Source organism: Panthera tigris, chromosome C2 (genome assembly GCF_018350195.1).
Source record: "Panthera tigris isolate Pti1 chromosome C2, P.tigris_Pti1_mat1.1, whole genome shotgun sequence".
Lineage (NCBI taxonomy): Eukaryota > Metazoa > Chordata > Mammalia > Carnivora > Felidae > Panthera > Panthera tigris.
In genome coordinates this window covers 92,709,367-92,734,215 of record NC_056668.1, presented here as the reverse complement: position 1 = coordinate 92,734,215, position 24,849 = coordinate 92,709,367, and the positions used below count along the sequence as shown (strand labels likewise).

Below are 24,849 nucleotides of genomic sequence, written 5' to 3'. Positions count from 1 at the left end.
TTCAGCTCAGGTCACGATCTCCTGGTTAGCAAGTTCGAGCCCTGCATCGGGCTCTGTGCTGACAGCTCAAAGCCTGGAGCCTGCTTCAGATTCTGTGTGTCCCTCTCACTTTGCCCCTCCCCTGCTTGTGCTCTCTCTCAAAAATAAGTAAACATTTAAAACATTTTTAATAAAAAAAAAAAAGAAGGGTGTACACTTTCACTTATTTCTTTGCCAGAAGTAGGAAATGCCCATCTTTCAAATGAGTGAAAAGGTTCCTCTTCCTCTCCACTGATGAACTGGCTGTATCATGACCTGGCCTTGGCAGCCCCTGCAAAGAGCAGGGTGGGGGCAGTGGTAAAAGTGGCAGGAAGGAGGGCAGAGGCACTCAAACCACAACTGGAGTCCCTTGCTATGCCGAAGATATTCCCACTGGCAGTGAAGGCTTTACACAAAGTCAAGCTTGGGCTATTGTAACTCCTAGACCAGGCTGGAAGGAGACAGAAAAGAGGTGAAGGAACCAGGTATGCATCACCCTGGAGAATATGAGCTAGCGTTCCTCTCACCACAGAGGGCAGAATTGAGCAGTGTGTGTCTTACCTAAATTCTCCAACTGTCAACTTAGATGAATTTACTAAGTGTAGTCACAGTTTCTAATTACTTTAATTTGTATATGCATATAGACATCAAAATATTTAAGCCTAATGTACAGTAGTATTAATAGCTACTTTACCTCTTTCCATAAAATTACATGTGGATATAATTCTAAGGTAGTTTCTTTAAAAATATCGTTATTTTTAGTATTCATCATAGATGTTATTCTGAAAAATCTTAAGTCGAGCTGTATATATTAACATTAAATAACTTAAAAAAATAAACAATACATTTCATATATATATATGGTATTATATATATATACATACCAAATATATATATATAATACCATATATATATATACGGTATTATATATATATATACCAAAATAGCCCCATTTTAAAGCCATGTAAGTGAAAAAGTTGAGTTTTCAAGAATAAACTAGACCCTCTAAAGGTATTTTTTCATAATTTCAATATTAAATGTATCTTCTTTTCTGACTATGCCAAAAATATACACACTGCTCTTGGTAATTTATGTCAGAAGTATTCATTATGAAAATAAATAAGTTAGTTCATTTGTCTGTTTTCACTTGTTTCTGTAATGACAAACTTATCCTAAATCTAAATGAATTTGCTCCCAAAAGATCTCCCCTATGGAGACAGCATAACCAAAAAACTTTACAATGTACAGATATCCACTACATGCAATCGTATATTTTCTAATAATAGGGGTAGAAAGTAACCTTCAAGTATCGTCATAATCCAACTGGACTTACAGAGAGCTATCCCATAAAATTAACACTCTAAAGGAAGAAAGTTATTTGAGAAATTTGTCCTTGCTAGAACACCTTTGTTGAAATTCCCATAGGAAACAAAACCATCTATCCATAAAGCACAGAGGGCGCTTGGTATCTAGCACTGACCTTAATGTGCACACAAGTAACACTGCTCTGAATGTAAAGTAAACTCTACAAGCTAAAGAAGAGCCCACATATGCCACCCACAGCTGGAAGAATTTCTTCTGGAAAGAATTCTTTGACGAAGACAGAACGCAAAGCTATTTCAGCTCCTAGTCCTGCTTTCTGTAGCCGTGAGTATCGGTGGTAGTTTGGCTAAAAACAAAACAAAACAAAACAAAACACAAAAAACAAACAAGAACAGAAAGATGGTCCACTTGGAGAACCAGATTTAGACATTTTGTACTTACATTAGTCAAACACATTTTTCAAAAATTAAATTAACATAAAGTCTGCAGGGAATGGAATTCCATAACTCACAAGTAACAAGGGGAAAGTAATCAACTAAAAAGTGCATCTCTTTCCAAAGCAGGTGCAGGAGGTCAAGATTCTGGAAATTTTCCTTTTACAGGTTTTGATCCAGCCACTTGATGTAACTATTCCTAGTCCGGATTCCCACTGAGAAGTTGGTGGGCCAGCTGGTGAAAATCATGCATCCATGGAAGCCATCCTCAAAGTGATCCAGGGTCACCTCCACACCTGCGCTCTCCAGACGCTTTGCATACATGATCCCATCGTCTCTTAGGACATCATGCTCACACGTCAGAATGTAGGTCTTCGGGAGGTGCCGTAGGACTTCCTGGTCTGCAATGAGCGGGGCCGAGCGAGCATCCAACAGCTGAGGGATCTCCCTCAGAATCCTGGCGTTGCCGGTGGTCTGCACCACAGGCTTGTAGTCCTTTGTGATGGATGCAGGCAAGAGGGACGTCCAGTTTAGACGGGCCCTGAGGGCAACTGCCTCTTCCACGTCCATCGAAGTGTGGTTGTTAACAATCATCGCCTGGACAAAGTCATAGTTGCCTTTGAAGTAGTCCACCCAGTACTTCACCATGACGTAGCGGGGCAGGATTGGGGTGTTCACATTTTGCTGGTAAGAGGGCGTGTTGAAATCTAAAGCTTGAAGAACTGGATAAATTAAAGCTTGCACTTTGAGCTTGCTTTTGAGGTTGGCATCTTGAGTAAACTGGAGAAGAGGAAGCAGACACATTATTTCCTGCTGCATGGCTCTTTGTATGGAAACCACACCTTTTAAAGTAGCTGAATGCATTACCTGGAATCAGTCAAAAGGTTCTAACTAGGAAATTTCTACCAGATGTGGTATTAAGTAATACGGTTTATGAAATAAAAACTTCCCCACCACCCACCACCAGCACCACTCCCCACACATGCATCAAGCTGCTGGATGTTTACTAAGAAAGTTATGATGTTTGCAACCCATGTTTTTAGTGAACACTGCAAATGCATGTGATCTCTTAGGTCTTTAACCCCCCGTGAACACTTCACTTGTATCTATCCTTCGGCACTAGCACACCTTGCTGGGTACTATGGATGGATAACATGAGAACTTTTCTTAGTTCAGTATTCTGTGCAAAGTGAAAAAAGGCAATGGCTTTCTAGGGAGAAACAAACTAGTCTAACTCTTCCAGAGGAGAAGGGTAGGAAAAGCTAAATGAACAGATGATGGGACTCCAAAGTGTTATAGCAGGACCTCAGGATATCTCCTCTGATGAGCATTTAGTCTTCATGCTGCATAAGTGAGAATTTAAATAGTGCTGGCAACATGCCCTCCATTCTCCTTAATGAGCATGTGCCCCAGAGTTGAGGTTAAATGGGAATGTGAACGCATCCTCTACCTCATCAGATCTCCATCCCCCCATGCCTTCACAAAATGTGAACACACTGCCTCATTTTCCAGTCCTAGGGTCCAAAATGGTACACATTTGTATGTAACATCTAAAAGGCAGCTAACTAGGTCACTGGGTTTTATAGGCAACTAAACAACCTTCAAGGTCACTTTAGCTGTACAATTTTGTTTCACGTCAGAGTTTAGAACCCCATCCCCCAGGGAAGATATAACTGCTCTGTAAAAGCAAAAGGAAATGATCAGTTAATAGTACTATTAATATGTGCCAGGAATTGCATATACATCATTTCACTAAGTCCCGGCAATAGTCCTGCAATCAGATGGCATTATCCTCATTTTCCTGAGAGTCAGAGATATTCAGGGGCTTGCCTGAAGCCCTGTAGCTTCCAAAGCAGGGAGACTGGATTCCATTCCACTGCTAATTTTAAAGCCCATGATCCTCTCCCCACTGCACCAGGACTTTCTTCTTACCACATCAGAACACATGTATAGCAAACCCATCAGTGCCCAACGAAGTTCTCTATGTACTGCAATTTGAGAATACCAAAAGAAATCTGGAGATGAGAAGACAGAGATGCTCTTCTAAACTTGTTTAATCCATCAGAGGAAGAAAATATACTTATCTTTGAATTTACACAGCCACCCAAAATTTTGGGTGCTATTAGAGCTAGATAGTTTTAACCAGAGAATTTAACCAGGTAAGCTCAGGTTAACTGGTATTATAACACTCGAAGTGGCTGACCCATTTCAATTTTTTTTCTTTTAGATTTTAAAAAATGTTGGGAAACACTTTTTAGCTTTTCAGTTTGACTCAAAGTTCTAAGGAAACAATCTTAGCAACTGGAATTTAAGCAAAAATATTTTGCAAGTCCAATATGGAAAAGAAGCTGGAGATACTTGATTTCCATGCATATTGCTGAGGAGCAAGAGAGCCCTATAAACTGTTAGCCCATCTTTCATATTAATTGTAATCAGGGACTTTCCAAAGACTCAGAGGTGACATCTCTTTCAATTACCCCTCTTGCTACTTCAGAAAGATCCGAGAATTCTCCCAGCGCAGTCATCTGAATAACGTGGCCCCATACTGACCAGCCTACCTGCTAAGCCTTTGCCATACATAGCGAAGAATATGTTTGTAGGTCTGCAGGTTAGTGAGAATCCTCTTACCACCAGCATGTCAGGGCAATCTGTTACCTGTTGGCCCAGAGCAGCAGCCAAATTCCCACCAGCACTGTCACCAGAAATGCCAATTCTGCCCGGGTCAACCGAATACTTGTGTAAGACTTCTGGCTGCAGAAAATACTTCGTGGCACGTACAACATCATGAATTTGTGCAGGAAAATAAACCTTTGGAACTAGCCTGTATCTGTGAAGACAAAAGTTGTATTCATTTAAGGACTTCACCAAGTCTTTATAGGCCCTTTAAAGTTTATGGGGAAGCTGGTTCTTTTGACACAGAAGTAAACAGGTAAGGATTGAAATAAATATAAAATTGAACCATTCATTTTCTTTTTAAAAAAAAAGTTTATTTTGAGAGAGAGAGAGGGTTGGGGGGGAGCATGAGTGGGGGAGGGGCAGAGAGAGAGAGAGGGAGAGAGAATCCCAAGCAGGCTCTTAACTGACAGCTCATGAACCGTGAGATCATGACCTGAGCCAAAATCAACAGTTGGATGCTTGACCAACTGAGCCACCCAAGCGCCCCTGAGCCATTCATTTTCTTGCAAATCAAATACTTAGTTTAAAAATGTAATGATTTGGGGGTATCTGGATGGCTCAGTCGGTTAAGCATCCAACTTTGGCTCAAGTCATGATCTCACAATTTGTAAGTTTGAGCTCTGCATCAGGCTCTGTGCTGACAGCTCAGGGCCTGGAGCCTGCTTCGGATTCTGTGTCTCCCTCTCTCTCTCTGCCCCTCCTCTGCTCACACTCTATCCCTCTCTCAAAAATAAACATTAAAGAAAAAGGGATTAAAAATGTAATGATTTTGTATTAGCAATAATCTTTCCCCCCTTTTTTATCATCAGCCATGAAACACAACTTCAAAGTTAAAGGTGGATGTTGATTATTAAGATATGGGTAGAACCGTAACAGATTTGGGAATTTTATTTCTGGAAATCAGTGTTCAATTCACGACACTTATGGATTAGAAGGTGACTTGGCAACATCAACCACTTCATCGGTCTCCTGTTTAATGACTCCATATGGGATCCTTCATGATTTACTTGAGAAACACAGCAACATTGTGTCAGATACCCCATCCATGATAACATCTTACAAATCCATAGTTGCTGGTAGTCTCTGCTTGGAGTGCCCTCTCAGCCTCCTCCTTCTTTCCCTATTAATTCTCACTCAGCCTTTAAGCCTTACTCATGGGTTTAGACTCCTCCAGGTAGATTTCCTTGACTATAACTCCACTTGCTTCTGGGGCTGAGCTTGATGCCTTTCCTTGATCCTTCTATGTGCTGGAGTATATTACTGTTCTTACTGCCTCATCTTAAAATGATTTATGTGTTTCCTCTGAAGAGTATGTTCTCTGAAATCAGGACTATGTTTTATTCATCGCTGTGTTCCCAGTATCTATCAATGTGCTAGGCACATAATCATCCATCCAGTAAACCCTTTTATTAACATACCTTCCTTTTGCAGACAAAAGAAACTGGGGCACCAAAAAGTTACTTTATTTGTAAAATAAGTCAAACACAGATAAAAACAAGGTGGAATAGAAACTAAGTACTTAATTAAAATCTAGTAATATTAAGAATTCAGGTCTCGGGGTGCTTGGGTGGCTCAGGCAGTTAAGCGTCCTACTCTTGACCTTGGCTCAGGTCATGATCTCACAGTTCATGGGTTCAAGCCCCATGTCGGACTCTGCACTGATGGTGTTGTGCCTGGTTGGAATTCTCTCTCCCTCTCTCTGCCCCTCCTCTGATCGTGCTCTCTCTCTTCAAAGAAATAAACAAACAAAAAAAACCTCAGGTCTTTTCATTTTCATTTTATAATTAACATACCTATTCTTAGAAACTTATTTTCTCCCATCTAAAATCCAGCTAATTATCTTGCCATTCAATGCAAATACAATCAAATGAACATTTGTGAAATACTCTGAGAAGTAGTGAATATTGATTACTGCATTTTAAAAGTCCTAAATGTGACATTCCTTCAGTGGTTACCTTATAACAGATAAAATAATTTTTCTAATTTCTTTTTTATTTTCCTATCTGCGGTGATCATTTAATCATCCAAAATGTTTTTTGTCCCATTGAATTTCATTATGCCCTAAAGTGGCTGCTATGCTATATAGTACTACTATCCTACTGATCAATGAGTGAAAAGAGTAGGATTATACAATTGTGTCCACTAGATGGCGCCATCTTATATGATTCCATTTACCCCCAGTTTTAGGACTTGATCTCAATTTGAACTTCAGTTTACCAAGCTGAATTCTTAATTCTTTCAATGAAATAAACACACATGTCCTTCATGAGTCAAGTTGTGAGAATAAGGGCTATTTTGTCTCAGCAAGATTCCATATATCATAATAAACTGTTTTCCTGGTAGCCCAATATGACAGAGCATATTCTACCAGTACACATACATGAATTGAATCTTCAGATGTTATTTCCCAAAAGGTCTAGTGACTTTGAATCAAGAGAAATTGGTGGGACACCTGAGTGGCTCAGCTGGTTAAGCATCTGACTCTTGATTTCAGCTCAGGTCATGATCTCACAGTTCTCGAGTGCACACCTGCTTGAGATTCCCCCTCTTTCTCTTTGGCTCCCCTACTCACACTCTGTCTCTCTCAAAATAAATAAACTTTAAAAAAAAAAAAAAGATATTTCTAATTAAGAAAAAAGATACCCTGCTACTGCCACAATCTTATCAGTGGATTAATAACTGGCTCAGATAGCAGAGTAAACATACTTAAAAAAAAACCCAACAGATTATAATACAAGCGTCTTCCTGGTGCCCTTAAAGATCTACCTCCTAAACCCTTCTCTTTGTTCAAGCTCAAAACTTTCTCTAATTTTATTCAATAAAAAGGGACACTATTTTCATAGATTTGAAAATATAGTGAAACTATACATTTCTGAGGTCACCCAGTTCAAGATAAGCCTTGAAAGTAACTTGAATTTGACCTGAGAAGTATAAAAGTTCTGTAATATTTTTATAGCCACAGAACACTCAAGAGTCAGAAGAAAATTTATGAGTGCTATAGCCAAAGAAAGCAAGTATAAATGTATTTGTCTGCAGCTTTTGTTTAAAGATAGGTCTCTGCAAAGTACTGAAAGGATTCTGACTTTTTTTAATTTCACAATTATAGATCTTGAGTTAAAGCACCTGATGAATTTATGGCAGGTATAGTCACAATTTGCCCAGCTCACTGCAGGGATAGATGACTCTGCAGTGCTGGCTTCTGCCTATCTGTTAACTGCACATGCCTCCTGCTATAGAAATACAAAATTTGCTTGTAAACTCAGGAATGAAGCTTAATCAGTTTAACAAATGTGTACACTCTATAAAAATTATCTTATTTCTGCTAGGTGAGGCACCCGCCAAATATGCTACAGATGTGTTTCACTCAAATTGCAGGGCAAACCCGTGGGTTTAAGAATGAGAACATGACGGGGGCACCTGGGCGGCTCAGTCTGTTAAGTGTCCAACTTCAGCTCAGGTCATGATCTCATGGTTCGTGGGTTCGAGCCCCGTGTTGGGCTCTGTGCTGACAGCTCAGAGCCTGGAGCCTGCTTCAGATTCTGTGTCTCCCTCTCTCTCTGCCCCTCCTCTGCTTATGCCCTGTCTCTCTCTCTCAATAAATAAAAAAATATTTTAAAAATAAAAAAAAAGAAAGAAAAGGATGAGAACATGAGGCTCCAGGAGGATGCATAACTTGTCTACAACAGCTAAGTGGCAAAGCTGAGTGGTGAATTCACCACTGACTTCAAAACCCACATGTAACCAACCCCTGCCTTAAAAAATATTCTTATTCTTGAAAATCCACAGCCTTTTAAATGTGTGTCTGTGTGTTTTCTCATGACCTCATCAAAGCAGTAAATTCTCAGAACTATAGACTTCTGACATCACAGGACACCCCTTATGATTTCAATGGTTTTGCAAAAATATTCTCAAACAAACCACCTAGCACAGTGCCTGGCATGTGGTGCATCTTTATGAATATACTTTTCTTTCTTCCAAACAAAACTTTAAAGATTTATTTTACACTTTTACATATAAAATATGTCATATGGCACCACCTGTGGCGAGGAAAGTGATAAGCCATATGGCTTTAAAAAAAACATAAAAAAAAAGAAATTGTTCCTAATCTACCTACTCTGGGGGCACATCGTCAAGGCCTCTACTTCCTGTATTCTTTTTTTTTTTTTTTTAATTTTTTTTTTCTTAACGTTTATTTATTTTTGAGACAGAGAGAGACAGAGCATGAATGGGGGAGGGTCAGAGAGAGAGGGAGACACAGAATCCAAAACAGGCTCCAGGCTCTGAGCTGTCAGCACAGAGCCCGACACGGGAATCAAACTCACGGACTGCGAGATCATGACCTGAGCCGAAGTCGGCCGCTTAACCGACTGAGCCACCCAGGCGCCCCTACTTCCTGTATTCTATGCGTAGTTCAGGGTTTCTCAACTCAGCATGCATCCTAGGATAATCCTGGGAGTTTTACAAAAACATTGAGGCCTGAGGCCATCTATGAAACATTCCAAAGTATTTGGTCTGGGGTGGAGCCTAGCATGTCTATATTTGAAGGAAAATCTTCCCCCCACCGCCCACCCCCAATAATTCTAACGCACAGCCAAACTTGAGAAATATCACAGAGTCCAGCCCATACAGTCACTGTTCTCCGAACACATCTGCCTGTTACCTTCCCCAGTGCTTTGGTCTCTATTCTCTCTGCCCTTCCCCCAGCAACTCATCAAATGTTCCGATCCTGTAAATTTAATCTCAAATGCCACTTCTTTCATGAAACCCTCTCCGAGTCCAGCCAAAAGTCACTCTCCTTCCTTGGAGCTCTCAAAGTCGAACAATAGGTCATAGCACAGACACCTCTATTTCCTCTAGAAGTAGATGGAAAGTCATAATTATGTACTAAAGACTCTGATGTACACGTACCTAAGATAAGCAGTATCATGCCTCTGGTCTGTTACTTTATTACCTACTTTATTCACGGTACCAGGGAAATGGAGAGATGCTCAGAAAGACTTACAAGGTCTTTCTTAAGTCCAAAGCAGACATGCACACAAGCCCAGAGTGGGGGGAGTTGATCCAAACCCACTGAAGTTGAAGTCCTGAATGACACTAGCATTCTATGAGCATTGTGATACACGTTGTCCCTCAAAATAACCTAACCTGGCAACAGTGTGTACAAACTTGAGCTGCAGGCAAGGACACTGAGGTTGCTTCATGCAGTGCTACTTAGGTGAAAGATACAGGAGATACACTGGAATGAAATTATACTCCTTTAGATTCAGTAGGATTAAAATAAAATCTCCTTCCTTTTTTTTCTGTTTTGGCTTCCCCACGCTCCCTCTTACCATCTCCTGAGAAGAGTTCAATAGATTCACCTTGAGAACATAAAAACGTTAATTATGTTCCTCAGTCTTAAAGAATCCCTGTCTTCAGCAGGGGTTACCTGAAACAAATCAATTACATCCCTACTATGCTCTCTATTTGAGAGAGACAACTCCAGAGGAAGAATCTCTTTATTCCTCTACCAGGCAGATGCTTTTTTTCTATTAAAGAAACACAAAAATAAATAAATAAAATAAGATAAAAAAATAATAAAATAAACATATAATAAAATTGCACAAAAGTGGAAGCATAAAGGTTAAGGTTAAGGAAAGTTCTTCCTTTCTGTTTCTATTCTCAAAATCTGCCCCTGCAATAGTTTTGACTGCCAGCCATTCAGCAAGGGAGAGCTGAGATCAGTGAAGGCTTGGCTGATTGGACAAGAATGACATTCAAAAGAATTGACAAGAGGTCAGGATGCTTTGCCAAAACCCTAGGAGTGACTGAGCCTAGAACTGTGATCCCACGCTCTTTCTCTGTCTCTCTCAAAAACAAACATTAAAAAAAGTTTTTTTTAATGAAGCGATTCTTTGATGCACAGTTCACAATTTAAGACTTTCTGAGACTTATCTATATACACAGCAGGGATCTCCCCAGGCTCTTGGTGTTTATCTAAACTGCCTCCTCCCATTCAGACCAAACCTTGCCTATACCCACAAGGGTAACAAAGGCTCCAGAGCACTCCCAGGTGGCCATGAAAGCCCAAGGAGGCTTAGTGCCTCCTCCCCCTGGCCTCCTTTCGCAATTTCAGAAGCTAAATGTAGCTTCCTAGAGCTCAGGTGTGGGTGGAAGCTAGCTTCACAGCCTCACTGTGGTTTGCAGTCAGGTGCTCCGCAGCTGCATCACAGGCTTTTTGTAAAAGCTCCGATTACCCCCTGCTCCCCAGAAATTCTCAAAGACCTAAACCACAAGAGTGAAACCAGTGGATTTTTCAGGTTACTAGAAAACACAGCCAAGAAGACATTAGTCGAATATGTCTAAACAGGAGAGATTCATTAGCTAAGGATAAGGAAGAAAAGAAAACAAGCTACTTCTTAAAAGAAGCACATTATCTTTCTCTAGCATTAAGTTATTTGTGATGTTGGCCTTTACATTGGCTAAAGTTGGCCTGGACTGAGTGAAAGGGAAATTTTCAAATCTTTCCTTCTTCAGAGGAGAACCCTCAGGAATCTGATCTGCCCACCATCCGGTGCTGCCCAGATCGGAGTGATGCATGAGGATTTCTCTCCTCAGGACTCAGAGGAAGAGCAGGAAAAGGAACAGAGAGCAAGTCACAGCTAGGTCCCCGTCACTCTGTGTTCTTCTGAGCATCTTATTTGTCCAACTATTTACTGAGATGTGTGGTGTACTGAGCCTCCCAAAAGCACTCTGATTTTGTCAGCTTGCACTCATCTAATTTTATGGATTAAAAAGAGAAACACAAAGATCTCCTTCCTCATAACCCTGTTTGCCACAGACTAAGATAAGTACTCCAGCTTCTTTTCTGTCTACATTAGCAACATTCTTTACAGCTCTGTGAAGTTTCAAGTGCTGTGTGCACAATGCCACCTGACATTTGGTGGAATGGGACTATGTCTCCACCTACATAAAATAGGGAGTTGGAGTGTAGAAAAGATTTAACTAAAAGCAAAGCACAACTTAAAAACAGTTTTCCATACCCAAAAAAAGCAACGAAGATGCCTTGTAGAAGTAATGAATTAAGTAGATTAAATAGAATTTAATCACATCCAACATGCCTCCTTTGCTATTATCTGACATTTTATCTTTAAAAAAAAAAGATGGGGGCACCTGGGTGGCTCTGTGGGGTAAGCATCCAACTCTTGGTTTTGGCTCAGGTCATAATCACACGGTTCGTGGGTTCGAACCCCACATCGCACTCTGTGCTGACAGCAAGGAGCCTGCTTGGGATTCTGTCTCCCCCTCTCTTTCTGCCCCTCCCTTGCTCACTCTCTCCTTCACTCTCCAAAATAAACAAATAAACATTAAAAAAAAAAGAAATTGGGGCACCTGGGTAGCTCAGTAGGTTGAACACCTGACTTCGGCTTAGGTCATGATCTTGTGGTTTGTGAGTTCGAGCCCCACATCGGGCTCGCTGCTGTCAGTGCAGAGCCCGCTTTGGATCCTCTGTTCTCCTCTCACTACCCTTCCCCTGCTTAAGCACTCTCTCAAAAAAATAAACACTTTAAAAAAAAAAGAAATTAAATCTTCCTTATGTCTTATGGTTTCAGTACTGTGTCTTATTATATAAACTACAGGTAAAAAGATACAGTGTTCTGGCTAAAATGCACTATGAAATAGGTTTATGAAAATAGGTTTAGAAACATAAAATAGGACCTTCCTAGATTATATAAATGAGCATGAATTCATGTAGTATAAGATGAACTTTATTTGTTTAACAAATATTTGTGGGCAACTGATATATAAGAACAGCATCGTATTGTAGAAGCAACTGAACAGAAGCATGGTCTATTTTTATACCTTAAGGCTGTTATCTACCTTAGTTGCTGGGTCTGTTCCCAGAACTGTGAGCCAGCACCAGCAACATGAACTGAGGCGTTCCAGCTCCTGGTACTCGCTGCATGGGAGTGATTCCATTACCAGGGCTGCCCTCAACCACTGCATACCAGCTTCCTCAGGCTATAACCTTCCCTGGAGCCACACCCCATGGGAAGCTAAGCCATGCCGCCACCCAAACCTATGGCCCTCAAGGATAAGGAGCAGTGGTCTCCAGACAGCCTCCCCACTAGAAGGTAGAATTCCAGGAGAACCAGGGGTCCATCATCCTCCTAAGACTCTCAAATCATCCACTCCTCTTTCTTATTTTCCTTATTCATGGCCAGGAATCTCCCCATCTGTCTTCTCTTATGTTTTGTTCCCTTCGCGCTCTTTGCTTTCTCCCCTTCCTCCCAAGCCTTCTCATTACACGACTCTGGACTCTCATGACCAACTCACTTTGTCTAACTAGATTCTGCTCATTCTTAGGAGCTCAATGCAAACATCACTTTCTTTAAGACATGAATTCTCTGACCCTTCAAACTAGGTAAGATCTTACCTATTTGGTGAGGTACCAGGATTTTTGCATTATTACTTTCACCACAATTGCTATAATTATTATTCACATTCTTATTAATACTATTAATAATAAACCCTTTAAACTAGGTAAGATATTACCTATTTGATGCCTTCTACTTCATATCACTTACCATAATTTAACCTTACTTGTGTTTTGTTTTTTCATCTAGATTGTAACCCCCAGGAGGCAGGATTATGATTGCTTTACACTGTTATGTCAGCAGAGTGTAACACAGTTACTGGCACATAACAGAAATTCAATAAACATTTGTGGAATAGAAGAAAGAGGAAAGAAGTGAGCAGTGAGAAGAAATATGTTCCCAAGTTAGGTAGCTGAATATACTTTCCAAGAGAAACAGCATGATCATGGACCACGTGGTATTGGCTATCCTTCAACTAGAACATAGGTTATGTGACTTTTTGTGGGCTGGCTGGCCTAGATTCTAACCACCTTAGCTCTTGATTTCTGCAAAGGAGTGCTGTGAGTTCCAAACACACAGTTGATAAATAAATTTGTAAGTTGGGTCTTTCCATTCCACGGCTAGAGCACTGATCCTCCAGACTTGTCTAGTGCATTAGAGTATCTGAAGCCCTCTTGCCTCCACTGTCCAAACTGATACTCATGACAATTCTCTGGAGTCACTGACCTAACTCAACATGTGTTTTACTTAGCCTACATGTTCTAAGTCTTGCACTAGGTGATGGGAACCAAAGGAAAGAAGACATGATTTCTCTTCCCAGTAGCTCACATTCTAGATATACAGGAAGGATGCTTAACTCCAGTTTGCACATTTCATTAAATGATCTGCCTGAGGTCATGCAGTCATGAGTAACAGTACTTGCCTACTGCTGTGACGCCTCCCAGTAATAAACTTGTGGATAGTACACTACATAGATGAGGCACAATGGAAAGGTAAAATGAGAGCAGTCCTTCTAGATTTAAAAGAAATCTTAAAAACATCCTATCTATGTTTTATGATAAGCCTGGAATTAAAAGAACACCTGTTTTACTTGAGACAGATGGTGACGGGTAGAGAAGGGCATGTAGGAAGAATTTAGGCACGTTGCCCTTTGCTTATATTGAAGCCCTGGATGGTAAGGCCTGTGTGGAGAATCCTCACGGTGCCAAGTTAAGTAAGCCCAATTTCCCTCCTTTTCTCAGGCTTTTGAGGATTTGAGGAGCTGGAGCTACACAGGAAACCACTGAAAAGTCCATGAGGCTGGTTCCTCAGTTCTGAGCTGTAGGGTCTAGCTCTATAATGGGGCTCAGCTACTTAAACAGCTCCTGCTTTTCTCTGGCCAGCTGCCCAGGCTAGATGATGCAATCCTTTACTTGAAGGTTCCTACATTATAAAACTGCACTGAGGGCCCTTGAGTGACCTGGGTGGTGTGTGGAGAGGCCAGGGAAGGCTGGGAGCTGTCCAGAGCTGTCTCGGAGGGCAAATCTGCTAAGGAGGAGCAATAACACTGCTCCGTGTGACGAAGTCTTCTGTTCCAGGATCACAGCTGCCCAAGTGACTTGGGACACCAGCCCTTCCCAGACCCTGCAGAAGAACAGATTCTCTTAGGTCTCAGATCTGGAGCAAGGGCACAGAGGGGATGAGCTATGGTGGAGAGAGGCAGAGGGAAGAAGAGAGCTGGATGAGCTCCGGGCGTGGAAAGTGGTTAATGTTATAATCTTGTCGCTCAGCATTATCAGCTTTCTTCAATACTGGCTTGATATTGGATTAAAAATGTATAGGGGCCTCAACACCTGGGTTTAATGCCTCACTCTATTTATGTAACTTGCTAGCTATGTAACCTTATGAAGGTTACTTAACTTCTGGGCTCTCAATTTCCTCATCTATGAGAAAAATAACAAAATACTTACCTTGGATGATTTATATGAGAATTAAGAAAGACTCCTTATTCATTCCTTCCGTAAATATTTATTGAATACTCACTATCTGCCAGGGATGTCTCCAGGCACTAATGATTAACAATGAACAAAACAGGGGCTCCTGGATGGCTCAGTCAGTTAAGCGTCGGACTTCAGCTCAGGTTATGATCTTTCAGTCTGTCAGTTTGAGCCCCTCATGGGGCTCTGTGCTGACAACTCAGAGCCTGGAGTCTGCTTTGGATTCTGTGTTTCCCTTTCTCTCTCTGCCCCTCCCCCACTCATGGTCTGTCTCTGTCTCTCTCTCTCTCTCTCTCTCTCTCTCTCTCTCTCTCAAAAATAAACATTAAAAAAAATTAAAACAATGAACAAAACAGGCAAAAATCCCTAAAATCCCTCTCTTCATGGAACTTGCTTAGTCTATTTCAACCTAGCACACTACACACATGATAAGTATTTATTATGTATTAAATATTTATTATGGTCTGTCAGAGGTTGATGACAGTTCTGGAGGAAAATAAAACAGGAAAAGTGGGCTGCAATTTTAAATAGTATCAAGAAAAGCCTTGCTGAAAGGATGATATGTGAACAAAGGTCTGAAGGAGGAGAGACAATGTATGTAAATGCACTGGCACATGCCTGCCACAGGACAGGTACCAGGATTTCTGTATTATTACTATCGCCACAATTGCTATAATTATTAGTCATACTGTTAGTAGTACTATTAATACTAATGACAATAACGGCATTGACTGAGATTTGCTGAACACATTACATTTACAAGGTCTGAGATACAGAACGGAACTCCAGCAGAATGACTTTTCCAACTCCTAATTGGTTTTTAAATTTTATTTAAAAATAATTTTTGACGTTTATTCATTTTTGAGAGAGAGAGAGACAGAGCACGAGCAAGGGAGGGACAGAGAGAGAGGGAGACACAGAATCCGAGGCAGGCTCCAGGCTCTGAGCTGTCAGCACAGAGCCTGAGGTGGGGCTTGAACCCACGAACCGCAAGATCATGACCTGAGCTGAAGCCGGATGCTTAACTGACTGAGCCACCCAGGCACCCCTGGTTTTAAATTTTAAAAGGTAGTAAACAAAATTATTTCCTGCAGATAACTGATCGTATATTTTCCTCAATTTCCATTAATTCTTTTCAGAACTTTTCCAGAAGTTTTCAAAACTAAAGTAAAAAGATAATTCAAGGTGTTATAAAACTAGTTCAAGAAATTCTACGTTATATCAGAAAATCATTTTGTGTGACCTTGGGCAAATCCCTTCATCTTTCTGGATCTGTATTTTGCACTTTATTTTACTGATTACAAACTACAGTAACTAGATGGTTATCTAAGATCCCTTCTTAAAAATTATTTTTTTATGACTAGTATTAATTACTTACTCAATGGAGACAATGACAGCATTCAATTCTTCAGCCATTGCTGTGCACAGTTCATCGTAATACCTGATTTCTAAAAGAGACAAAGGAACAATCATTATTAAACAAGTTACTTAACACTGTCCATTCTTAAATTCTGCTAATCGTGGATTTTCTTAGACTTGCACTTAAGTTATTAATAATAAAAACCATAAAAAGCAAATATCGAAATATGTATCATTAATAGGGTTACACATACAAATGCAAAAATTAAATCTGGTTTCTGATAAAATGCAATTAGTATAAAATAACAGGACATCCATATTAGGTTACCTTTGAATGCGTTTTTAACTAAGTAGCCATTGATTTGATTTCATAATAGGCTATGTGAAATGCACCAAATTCTGATTTTGTAGCTCTTCAAACATACGTGTTTTCAAAAAACACTGCAGATGAAGAGTTACCTCCTTAGAACTACATAATTTTTCTGTTTTAATATCTTTATTTGCTGCAATTCAATTGAATTCTTCCAATTTGAAGAACAGGATATTTTGTTTAAACCAACAAATAAAAAATAAAATTTTAGGAAGTCTTAGCATTCTTAGAAACAGGATCCAAAGGTGTGCAGTGACAAACAATTTTAATACATAAAAGTTGAATCCCTTAGCTCTTCTTTCAATAAACTAAGAGATGAATTTGCCTACAGAGAGCCAAATATTACTTTAATTATACATTTTCCAAGGCAGTCTTAGAACCAGAAGTTTAGTAACTACATAACCACCTGCAGAGAGCCCACAGCCCGAGCTCTTCCTCTGGCAGGAGTGATCAGTCAAAATTATGGGGAAAAGGCCATGTGAACTCATAATCCATGCCATTTCCAGCACTTACACTTCCTGGTCTCCATGGAATGTCTCACTGGGCAAGTGTCCATAACTATATAGATTGCAATCATTTCTGTTACTCCCTTTTGTATTCTCATCCCCTAGCACACATTAAGGTAACCAAAAGTGTAAGATTGTACATAACTATTTGAGTTTTTCTACTGGAAGTCCTGTACCCCCAGAGAACCCCTCAGTCCTGGGCAAACCTACTTACTCAGCAAACATCTGTTGAAAACTTGAGCAAATCCATGAAATCAAAGAATAAATAATGAATATGAAATGGGATTACAAGAAAAAGTTATACTTCTTTGGCCTTTGCCACATGAAACAAATGTTATATAAAAACACAAACTGGAACAAGTTGTCATTGCCTTAAACCTAGGGTATGCCAAAAGCTTTGGGCTAACGATGCGGTAGTGGCTCCATAATGACAGGCAGAGATAAGGCCCTTACTTCCTCCTTGGTATTCTTTTCGCCAGGCTGCTCCACTTGGCTGCCTGCCATTTTGAATGTGTTCTGCTCATGAAAGTTATCCGACACCAACAAGAATATTCTTGAATTTTGCAGCATTGTTTCCTTTTAATGGTGGTACACCCTTTATAGTTTCATCTTTGGTTTCATAAGCAGATGGAACGTGGATGAGTTAATGTAGGTATTCAGAAACACTGGTCCTATTTCATAGAAAAATGTCTTCAAACACAAGTTGGCAAAAGAGCTGCAGATAATTTCCTCATATTCCAGCCCAGCGAAACTTCAACTTGTTTTGGTGGAGAAAGCTATTGTCAGCCCTTCACATGAGTTAGCCTATGATTTCGGTCACAGGAAATATTTTCAAAACAGTGGGCCTGAATTAACAAGCAGTAAACAGGTGGGCAAAACCTTTATGTATGTAGGGTAATCATAGAATCAATCATCAAAAACCAGGACCCTTTTGAGTGCGAAAAGGGGACACTATTAACAATCCTGCTGGGATAATAGAGGTAGCTGACTGTCCAGGGGAACCAAGTCAAATGGCCCTTACCCAGTAAGGAAATCAAACTCAATCACACATCCCTCCCAGGGCCAACCACAATCCCAAACAACCTGACGGTGACCAGGACATACTTGCACTGGCTAAAGCCCAGCCTCCTCCATGGATGTAAACAACGCTGCGTTTCAAAGGCTCTTCTGGCTTTGGGGAGCCCTCAAACACTCTGACCTCCACACCGTCAAAGTCAGTATCGGTCACCTTCACCTGAGGAGACGACCAGGCGCTTTTCTTGCCAAAAGAAACGATGATAAAATTCAGTGCGAGCAGATGATGGCTCAGGCCCAGGTAGTGGATCAGGTTGCTCTGCAGGGAGAGGGAGGGAACACAGAGGGAGGGTATGAGTCAACTCCAACACCACCAGAGCCACACTCACCCACTCTTGGTGTTTGAATTCCTACAAACAGCTGACAGTACTCTTGAGGACACACTGCCCACTTTTAATACAATAACAAATTATATTTACTTTTTGCTTTTACAGCCTGCAAAGTATTTTCATACATGAGATCTGATTTTTCGGATTAGCTCTGAGAGGGAAATTGGACAGGTATCATCAGTCCCACTTTACCAAGACGGCTTAGAAATTAAACATGACCGTTTGGCTGGATAAGTGGTAGTTCTAGGACTGAAAACTAAGACTTGTGCATTTTAGGATTTAGTCCTTTTCCTCCTCCTCTCCATCAGCAATCACAGGTCCAATAACACACTAGGAATTGAGGAAGAATACTTTATCTAAATGCAAATAAAAGAGAGAGAAGTTTTATATTTACTATAAGTATCTTTAAAGTGTTTTGTAGCTTATATACTTAAGTGTGTCGGTTGTTTTGAGAGTAGAAGAAAGAAATGAGTGTGGGAGAGGCAAACAGCCAGTTAACTCTGGCTCCAGCACTGAGAAGCAGAACACCTCAGATGTTACCAGGAGCTTTTCAGAAATGTGCAAAGAACATACAGTCTGCCATCACTTGTCCTTTGAACCTGAGGGCATTGAGCTTTGCATTAAGTGTCTGCAGGAAGTTACTTGGTTGGAGAAAGAGCAAAGAGAGAAGAGACCCAAGTCATCCACCCAGCAAAGACCCTACAGAGTGTATTCCCCTCTTTGCACTTTTAAAAAAATGTTTATTTATGTTGAGAGAGACCAAGAGCATGAGCAGGGGAGGGGCAAAGAGAGAAGGAGAGAGAGAGAATCCCAAGCAGGCTCCACACTCAGCCTGAACCCGGTGTGGGGCTCAATCCCGTGACTGTGGGATCATGACCTGAGCCAAAATCAAGAGTCAGACACTCAACTGACTGAGCCACCCAGGCACCCCTCAACCTTTCCACTTCTTACACAAGGTCTTCCTATTGAGTAGACTTATCAAACTAACCTCTCAGTAAGACTTAATGGCCACGGTTCAAAGCCAGATAACTGGAAGCCATGTGGCAGTGAGTGACTAGTCCAACTAGTGTCCAACAAGTGTCAAAAAGAGGCAGGAAACTTTCCTGACACTGGTGCATGAATTTAGATACTATATCTCCTCGAGACTTTCCAACCTAGGAAAGAAGGACAGCTAGAGAGTAACAGTGCCCTTCTGGAAAATATGAAACAGAACACTGATGATTAGTGAAACATTTCATGTCATCATAAGATCAAGAAACAATGTTACTAGCAGAAATCAGGACTATTTAAAGTCTGTGATGCACCATAATACAGCTTCCCAGAATAGGCATGCAGCACGCTGGTGTGCCTCGAAGAGGGTACACACGTGCTAGAATACTGATCCCCTCAGCCCCTGAGGAGCTAAGCTCCAGAGAGCCCTTTACCCCAATGTCCCATATAAAGTATTATTATTATATACGTATGCCTGGCCATGAAGTGAGCTGGAAAATGCTGCATTATAATACCATGAACCAATGTTTATGAAAAACAAGAACAAGAGGCCATTAATCTAACCACGAAGAGCTATTTCAGTAATTTCATTAATATTTGTTTGCTGGCAATATAGGCAGCAGAGCAAATAAATATTAATAAAATAATTCAACTTCTATATGTATCAGTTGCCCAATTTACTGAAAAAGTTAAAACAACTGATAGTATTTTTTTTTTAAGCTTATTTATTTTCAGAGAGAGAGAGAAAGAGAAAGAGGGAGAGAGAACACATGTGCGAGTGGAGGAGGTACACAGAGAGAGAAAGAATCCCAAGCAGGCCCTGTGCTGTCAGAGTAGAGCTCTATGCAGGAGTCATTTGCAGGAGTCAAATGATCCCACAAACTGAGATCATGACCTTAGCTGAAATCAAGAGTTGGATGCTTAACCGACTGAGCCACCCAGGCACCCCAGAACTGATAGTGTTCTTGCTATGAAATAAATGTATGTGATAGGAAATAAATTCACATGCACAGGGGGGACCCAGTTGGTTAAGCATCCAACTTCAGCTCAGGTCGTGATCTCACAGTTCTTGAGTTTGAGCCCCGCATCAGGCTCTGTGCTGACAGTTCAGAGCATGGAGCCTGCTTCAGATTCTGTGTCTGCTTCTCTCTGTCCCTCCCCCATTCACTCACGCTCTTTCTCTCTCTGTCAAAAATAAGTAAACATGAAAAATATTTTAATTTAAATTAAAAAAACTCACATGCACAGAATTCTAATTCTAACCAAATCCAATTTGGCAACTTGGATAAAGGTAATCATCATTTGAGTTTTGTGGTAAAATGTCAGTCTTACTGAGGGTATACTGACTTCTGCCAGGACGTAACTAAGAATCACTGCATTCACTAAGATTCTAGAGTTCACACTTGTCAATATCGTTATCAATTAATAGAGAACACACAGGATCCATCCCATTTCTTGCAGGACAAGTAGCATGATAGCATGGACTAAGGAAATATGAACAAACCAATAGCAGGCTTGCATCTGTTACTTTCTGGACTATTTTTTTTAAGTCGAGTGAAGACTATTCAATACTTTAAACAAATCATATATGAGTTTCTTCAATTATAGGAAAGCTGCAAAAGAGGTGAATTGTCTCTCCAAGACAGATTAGAGAAGATGGCTCATTTTATAGAGAACCCACCTCGGGTTTCCTTCATGCACTGCATGCTCTGAATGCATGCAATCTTGACTCAATTTGCCCATGCCTTTCCAAAAATAGCTCTACCGTGTCAGATCGCTTGCACGAACAGAATTTCTCAACAACTATCTGCATTGTTCACCATACTGTCAGGGTGGCTCAGGGGCAGGAGGGTTGATTCAAGAAGGGGTAGTTTATATGGAGAAAAACAGATGAGCAGATAGGAATAAGAAAGGGTCAGAGAGGTGCTAAAATAAAATAAAATAAGTAAATAAAATTTTATTTCTTGCATCCTTGCATTTGTGAAGTGAGATTCAGATCCATCTCCAAAAACATTGCAAATTAACAAAGTTTTCTGAAACCTCTTTAGAAGTAGCTGGAAAATTTCAGTAGCACAAAGAAGCAGGCCAAGTGTTAAGAGCCCCACAGGTTAAGAATTGACCAATTCTTGGCAAGTTCTTGAAGTACTTTAGGGCAGTGCTATAGATCTTAAAACTTGCCCCCATAACCATTCTAGGATTTAGGAGAGAAATTCTACCTGAAGAGATAGAAGGGGTGAAGGGTCATTACTCATTACACCTCAGTGGAACCAGACACAACAAAATAGGGGGGCCACTGGCTCCCTACCCAGGTATGATGGCCAAAGATCAAAGGACAAGCAAGAATCAAAGGTACCTGGTGGCTCAGTAGTTAAGTATCTGACTTTGGGCCAGGTCATGATCTCAGGGTTTGTGAGTTCAGTCCCATGTCGGGTGACCTCAAGCCCCGGCTTCAGTGAGCCCTGCTTCTCTCTCACTTTCTCTCTGCCCCTCCTGGGATTCTCTCTCTCTCTGCCCCAAGCTCATTTGCTCTTGCTCTCTCGCTCGCTCGCTCTAGCTCTCTCTCTCTCAAAAAACAAATAAAAGAACAACAAAGAATCAAAGGAAGCCAAACAGAAACTGTACTCCGTTTCTCAATATACAAGTTAGTTATTATGTTTGTGAATGGGGTTGTTCTCTGTTAATTCATTCAACATGTAAATTATGAGATATATTCCAAGGGCAGGGAAGCTTAAGGTGGAGAGACAACCTTTCTGGAGCTTGGGGAAGTAGAAGAGAACCAAGATTTGTAAATGAATAGCTGATGTTAGCTAAGCAATACAAGCACTAAGAGAGATCCAGATAAAGAATTACTTCTGTTTGTTCTTCCTGGGATGAAATCCAGTAAGGCTTCTAGCCTAAAGGGTGGCTTAATGGAAGAGGAAGCATGGGTAGCAAAGAAAAGGGTCGGAAACCAAGATGTGAAAGTATTGGGCAAGTGCTCTAATTCAGACACATATGGGAAGGTCAGGTAAACAAGGGAAGCGAAGGTGGGGGAGCATGGAAATAAAAGGCTAAATCTAAGAGGCATGGATAGCAGGCACCAAGGTCAACAGCACAGACTCCAGACCTAGAGTGCCTGAGTGAAAAGCCCAGTTCCTCCACTTACCAGCGGTGGGATCTTGGGCATCCCAATACTAAACCTCTCTGTGTCTTGATTTCTCATCTAAAGACAGAAATATAATACTAACTACTTCAAAAGATTGTTGTGAAGCTTAAAACAGGCAAAAACACCTAGAGTAGCACCTGGCACATACTAAGCCTTATATGGGTTAACTGTTATTATACCCCTGATTCAGCAGGTCATTGCATGAAGAAACGTGAGCCCAAGGACTGTCCAGTATCTCTAGGGAAGCTGGGACTATCATTTTTCCTATTATGTACATTTGTTACGAGGACCACACTGATGACCAAGTTCTGAAATTATTATGGGGTAAACAGATGTAAAATAATTGTCTCTAAAAAGTTATTTGTATGCTCACGTCAAAGGGGGAAAGGGGAAACTGGGGAAAAGCTATAGTACACTGACACTACCAATGCATCAGTAACTTAGCCTGGGTTTCAATTTCAACACGAACCAACCACATTAAATACTTAAAACATCTATTGTAACTCACTACCTGCCTCATCTCCCATATTCAAAGGTTTAAATTCTGTCAGTGGTTCTCCCAACTTTACCAGTGATGGCCATTTTATCCTGCAAACACCTTTTAAATTCTCCTAGGCAGATTCTGTTCAATTTCGTACTACAGGAGAAAAAAAAAAAATTCATGGAATATCTGCATGAAAATTTGTGGTCATGTTTTTTTTTTTTAAACATGCTAAAGTTTGCGTGTATTTTTAAACGCAGATTTTTTATTGATATGCAAATTATATGCCTCACATTTAAGCCCTCTGTAGGGATCACATGCGACTCACTAATGCAGAACTTTTGTTCTACAGGAAAACATAAGGTCTGTGGCAAGAAACTACCGAAGGTCATATAAGTATACTTCAAGTATTAATTAGGCACTTACTGTATTAAAGACTCTGCTACATCCTCTAAGAATGCAAAGGTCGGTAAAAGATGGACTGAGTTCAGAATTTAAATCTTTTTATTTTTTAAAAAAAAATTTTTTTTCAACGGTTTTTTATTTATTTTTGGGACAGAGAGAGACAGAGCATGAACGGGGGAGGGGCAGAGAGAGAGGGAGACACAGAATCGGAAACAGGCTCCAGGCTCCGAGCCATCAGCCCAGAGCCTGACGCGGGGCTCGAACTCACGGACCGCGAGATCGTGACCTGGCTGAAGTCGGACGCTTAACCGACTGCGCCACCCAGGCGCCCCCAGAATTTAAATCTTGACTGATTCCCTCCCTTTCCCCAAATTTCCATCTCTCCTTAAAAGTTTCATAGTTCTCTGAACTTTCTCTAAGACTTTAACTTTTAAGAAAAATCCTCTGATTTTAAAGCATTGATTCAATTTTTTTTTAATTTGCATACAAAACAAATCATGCCTGCAGGCCAGATTAGGACTAAGGACTACCAGACGCAAATTCCGATACGGAGGTAACCTGGTCCTACGGAAGGTACAGCTGGAAAGATGGGAGCTGGAAAGGGTAAATTAATGCCCTTAAGTACAGGCCCTAGTTGTCAATGGTGAAACAGCAAAGATTTTTGGACACATTTTTTTTTTTTTTTTTTTTAAAGATTTTAAAGTAATCTCCACACCCAACATGGGGCTCAAACTCACAACTCCTCAATCAGGAGTCATATGCTCCCCTGACTGAGCCAGCCAGGCACCTCGGACATGTTTTTTTGTAATGAGACTCTACTTTGGGAAGAATTTTAACTGTGGTATAGATAATAGATTGGTGAGAAAAGAGATTGGAGACAGAGGTAACAGCTGTAAGAATTTGGCAACTGTCTACCGGAAAGAAAAATGAAGGTCTGCCCCTGGAGAATACAGAGGAGGAAACTATACCAAAGAGATCACTGAGGCAGAGTTGATGGAAAGATAAGTTCCATTTCAGAATTATTCCCCCTAAAGTCAGCAGAATATCTAGGCAGATGGGTCCAAAAATGCAGGCAGTAAATGTATAGTCAGAGATCCAAGGGGCTGAGGCCTGGAGGAAGAACTCAGAAGTAACTATTAATAACTCAAACAACCTACAAATATGCAAACATGGTAATATCCTAGGGATGTTCACAACAGATGATTATGATAGGATACAGAAATTTCAAAAATAGAGATGTGGTACCTTTAGTACAAAGGTATGTGACCCAGCCTAGAAGAGAAGAGACAGAGGCTGTCCAAAGAGGCTGCCTGGGCACACAGCATCAGCTAAGTTGAAGTGAGTTTTAATAGATGCTCAGTTGGCTGGAGACAGGGAGGAGGGCAGGAAAAGGCATGCAGATATAT

General features: G+C 40.7%; 1 protein-coding gene across 4 annotated transcripts in view; it reads right to left on the bottom strand.

The window, feature by feature from the left end:
- Positions 1–972: 972 nt before the first annotated feature.
- Positions 973–24,849, bottom strand: part of NCEH1 (neutral cholesterol ester hydrolase 1) — a 59,197-nt gene continuing 35,320 nt past the window's right edge. For 2 of the 4 annotated variants that reach the window (XM_007077088.3, XM_042956553.1), the window contains exons 2-5: positions 18,124–18,352; positions 16,163–16,232; positions 4,431–4,602; positions 973–2,555 (exon numbers count right to left, since the gene is read on the bottom strand). In XM_007077088.3, the coding sequence (XP_007077150.1) occupies positions 1,938–2,555; positions 4,431–4,602; positions 16,163–16,232; positions 18,124–18,352 (1,089 nt within the window). In that variant the 3' untranslated portion in view covers positions 973–1,937. Of the gene's footprint in view, positions 2,556–4,430; positions 4,603–9,453; positions 9,537–16,162; positions 16,233–18,123; positions 18,353–22,557; positions 22,589–24,849 lie in introns of those variants that run through there. The other 2 variants (XM_042956554.1, XM_042956555.1) reach the window with 2 other exon arrangements.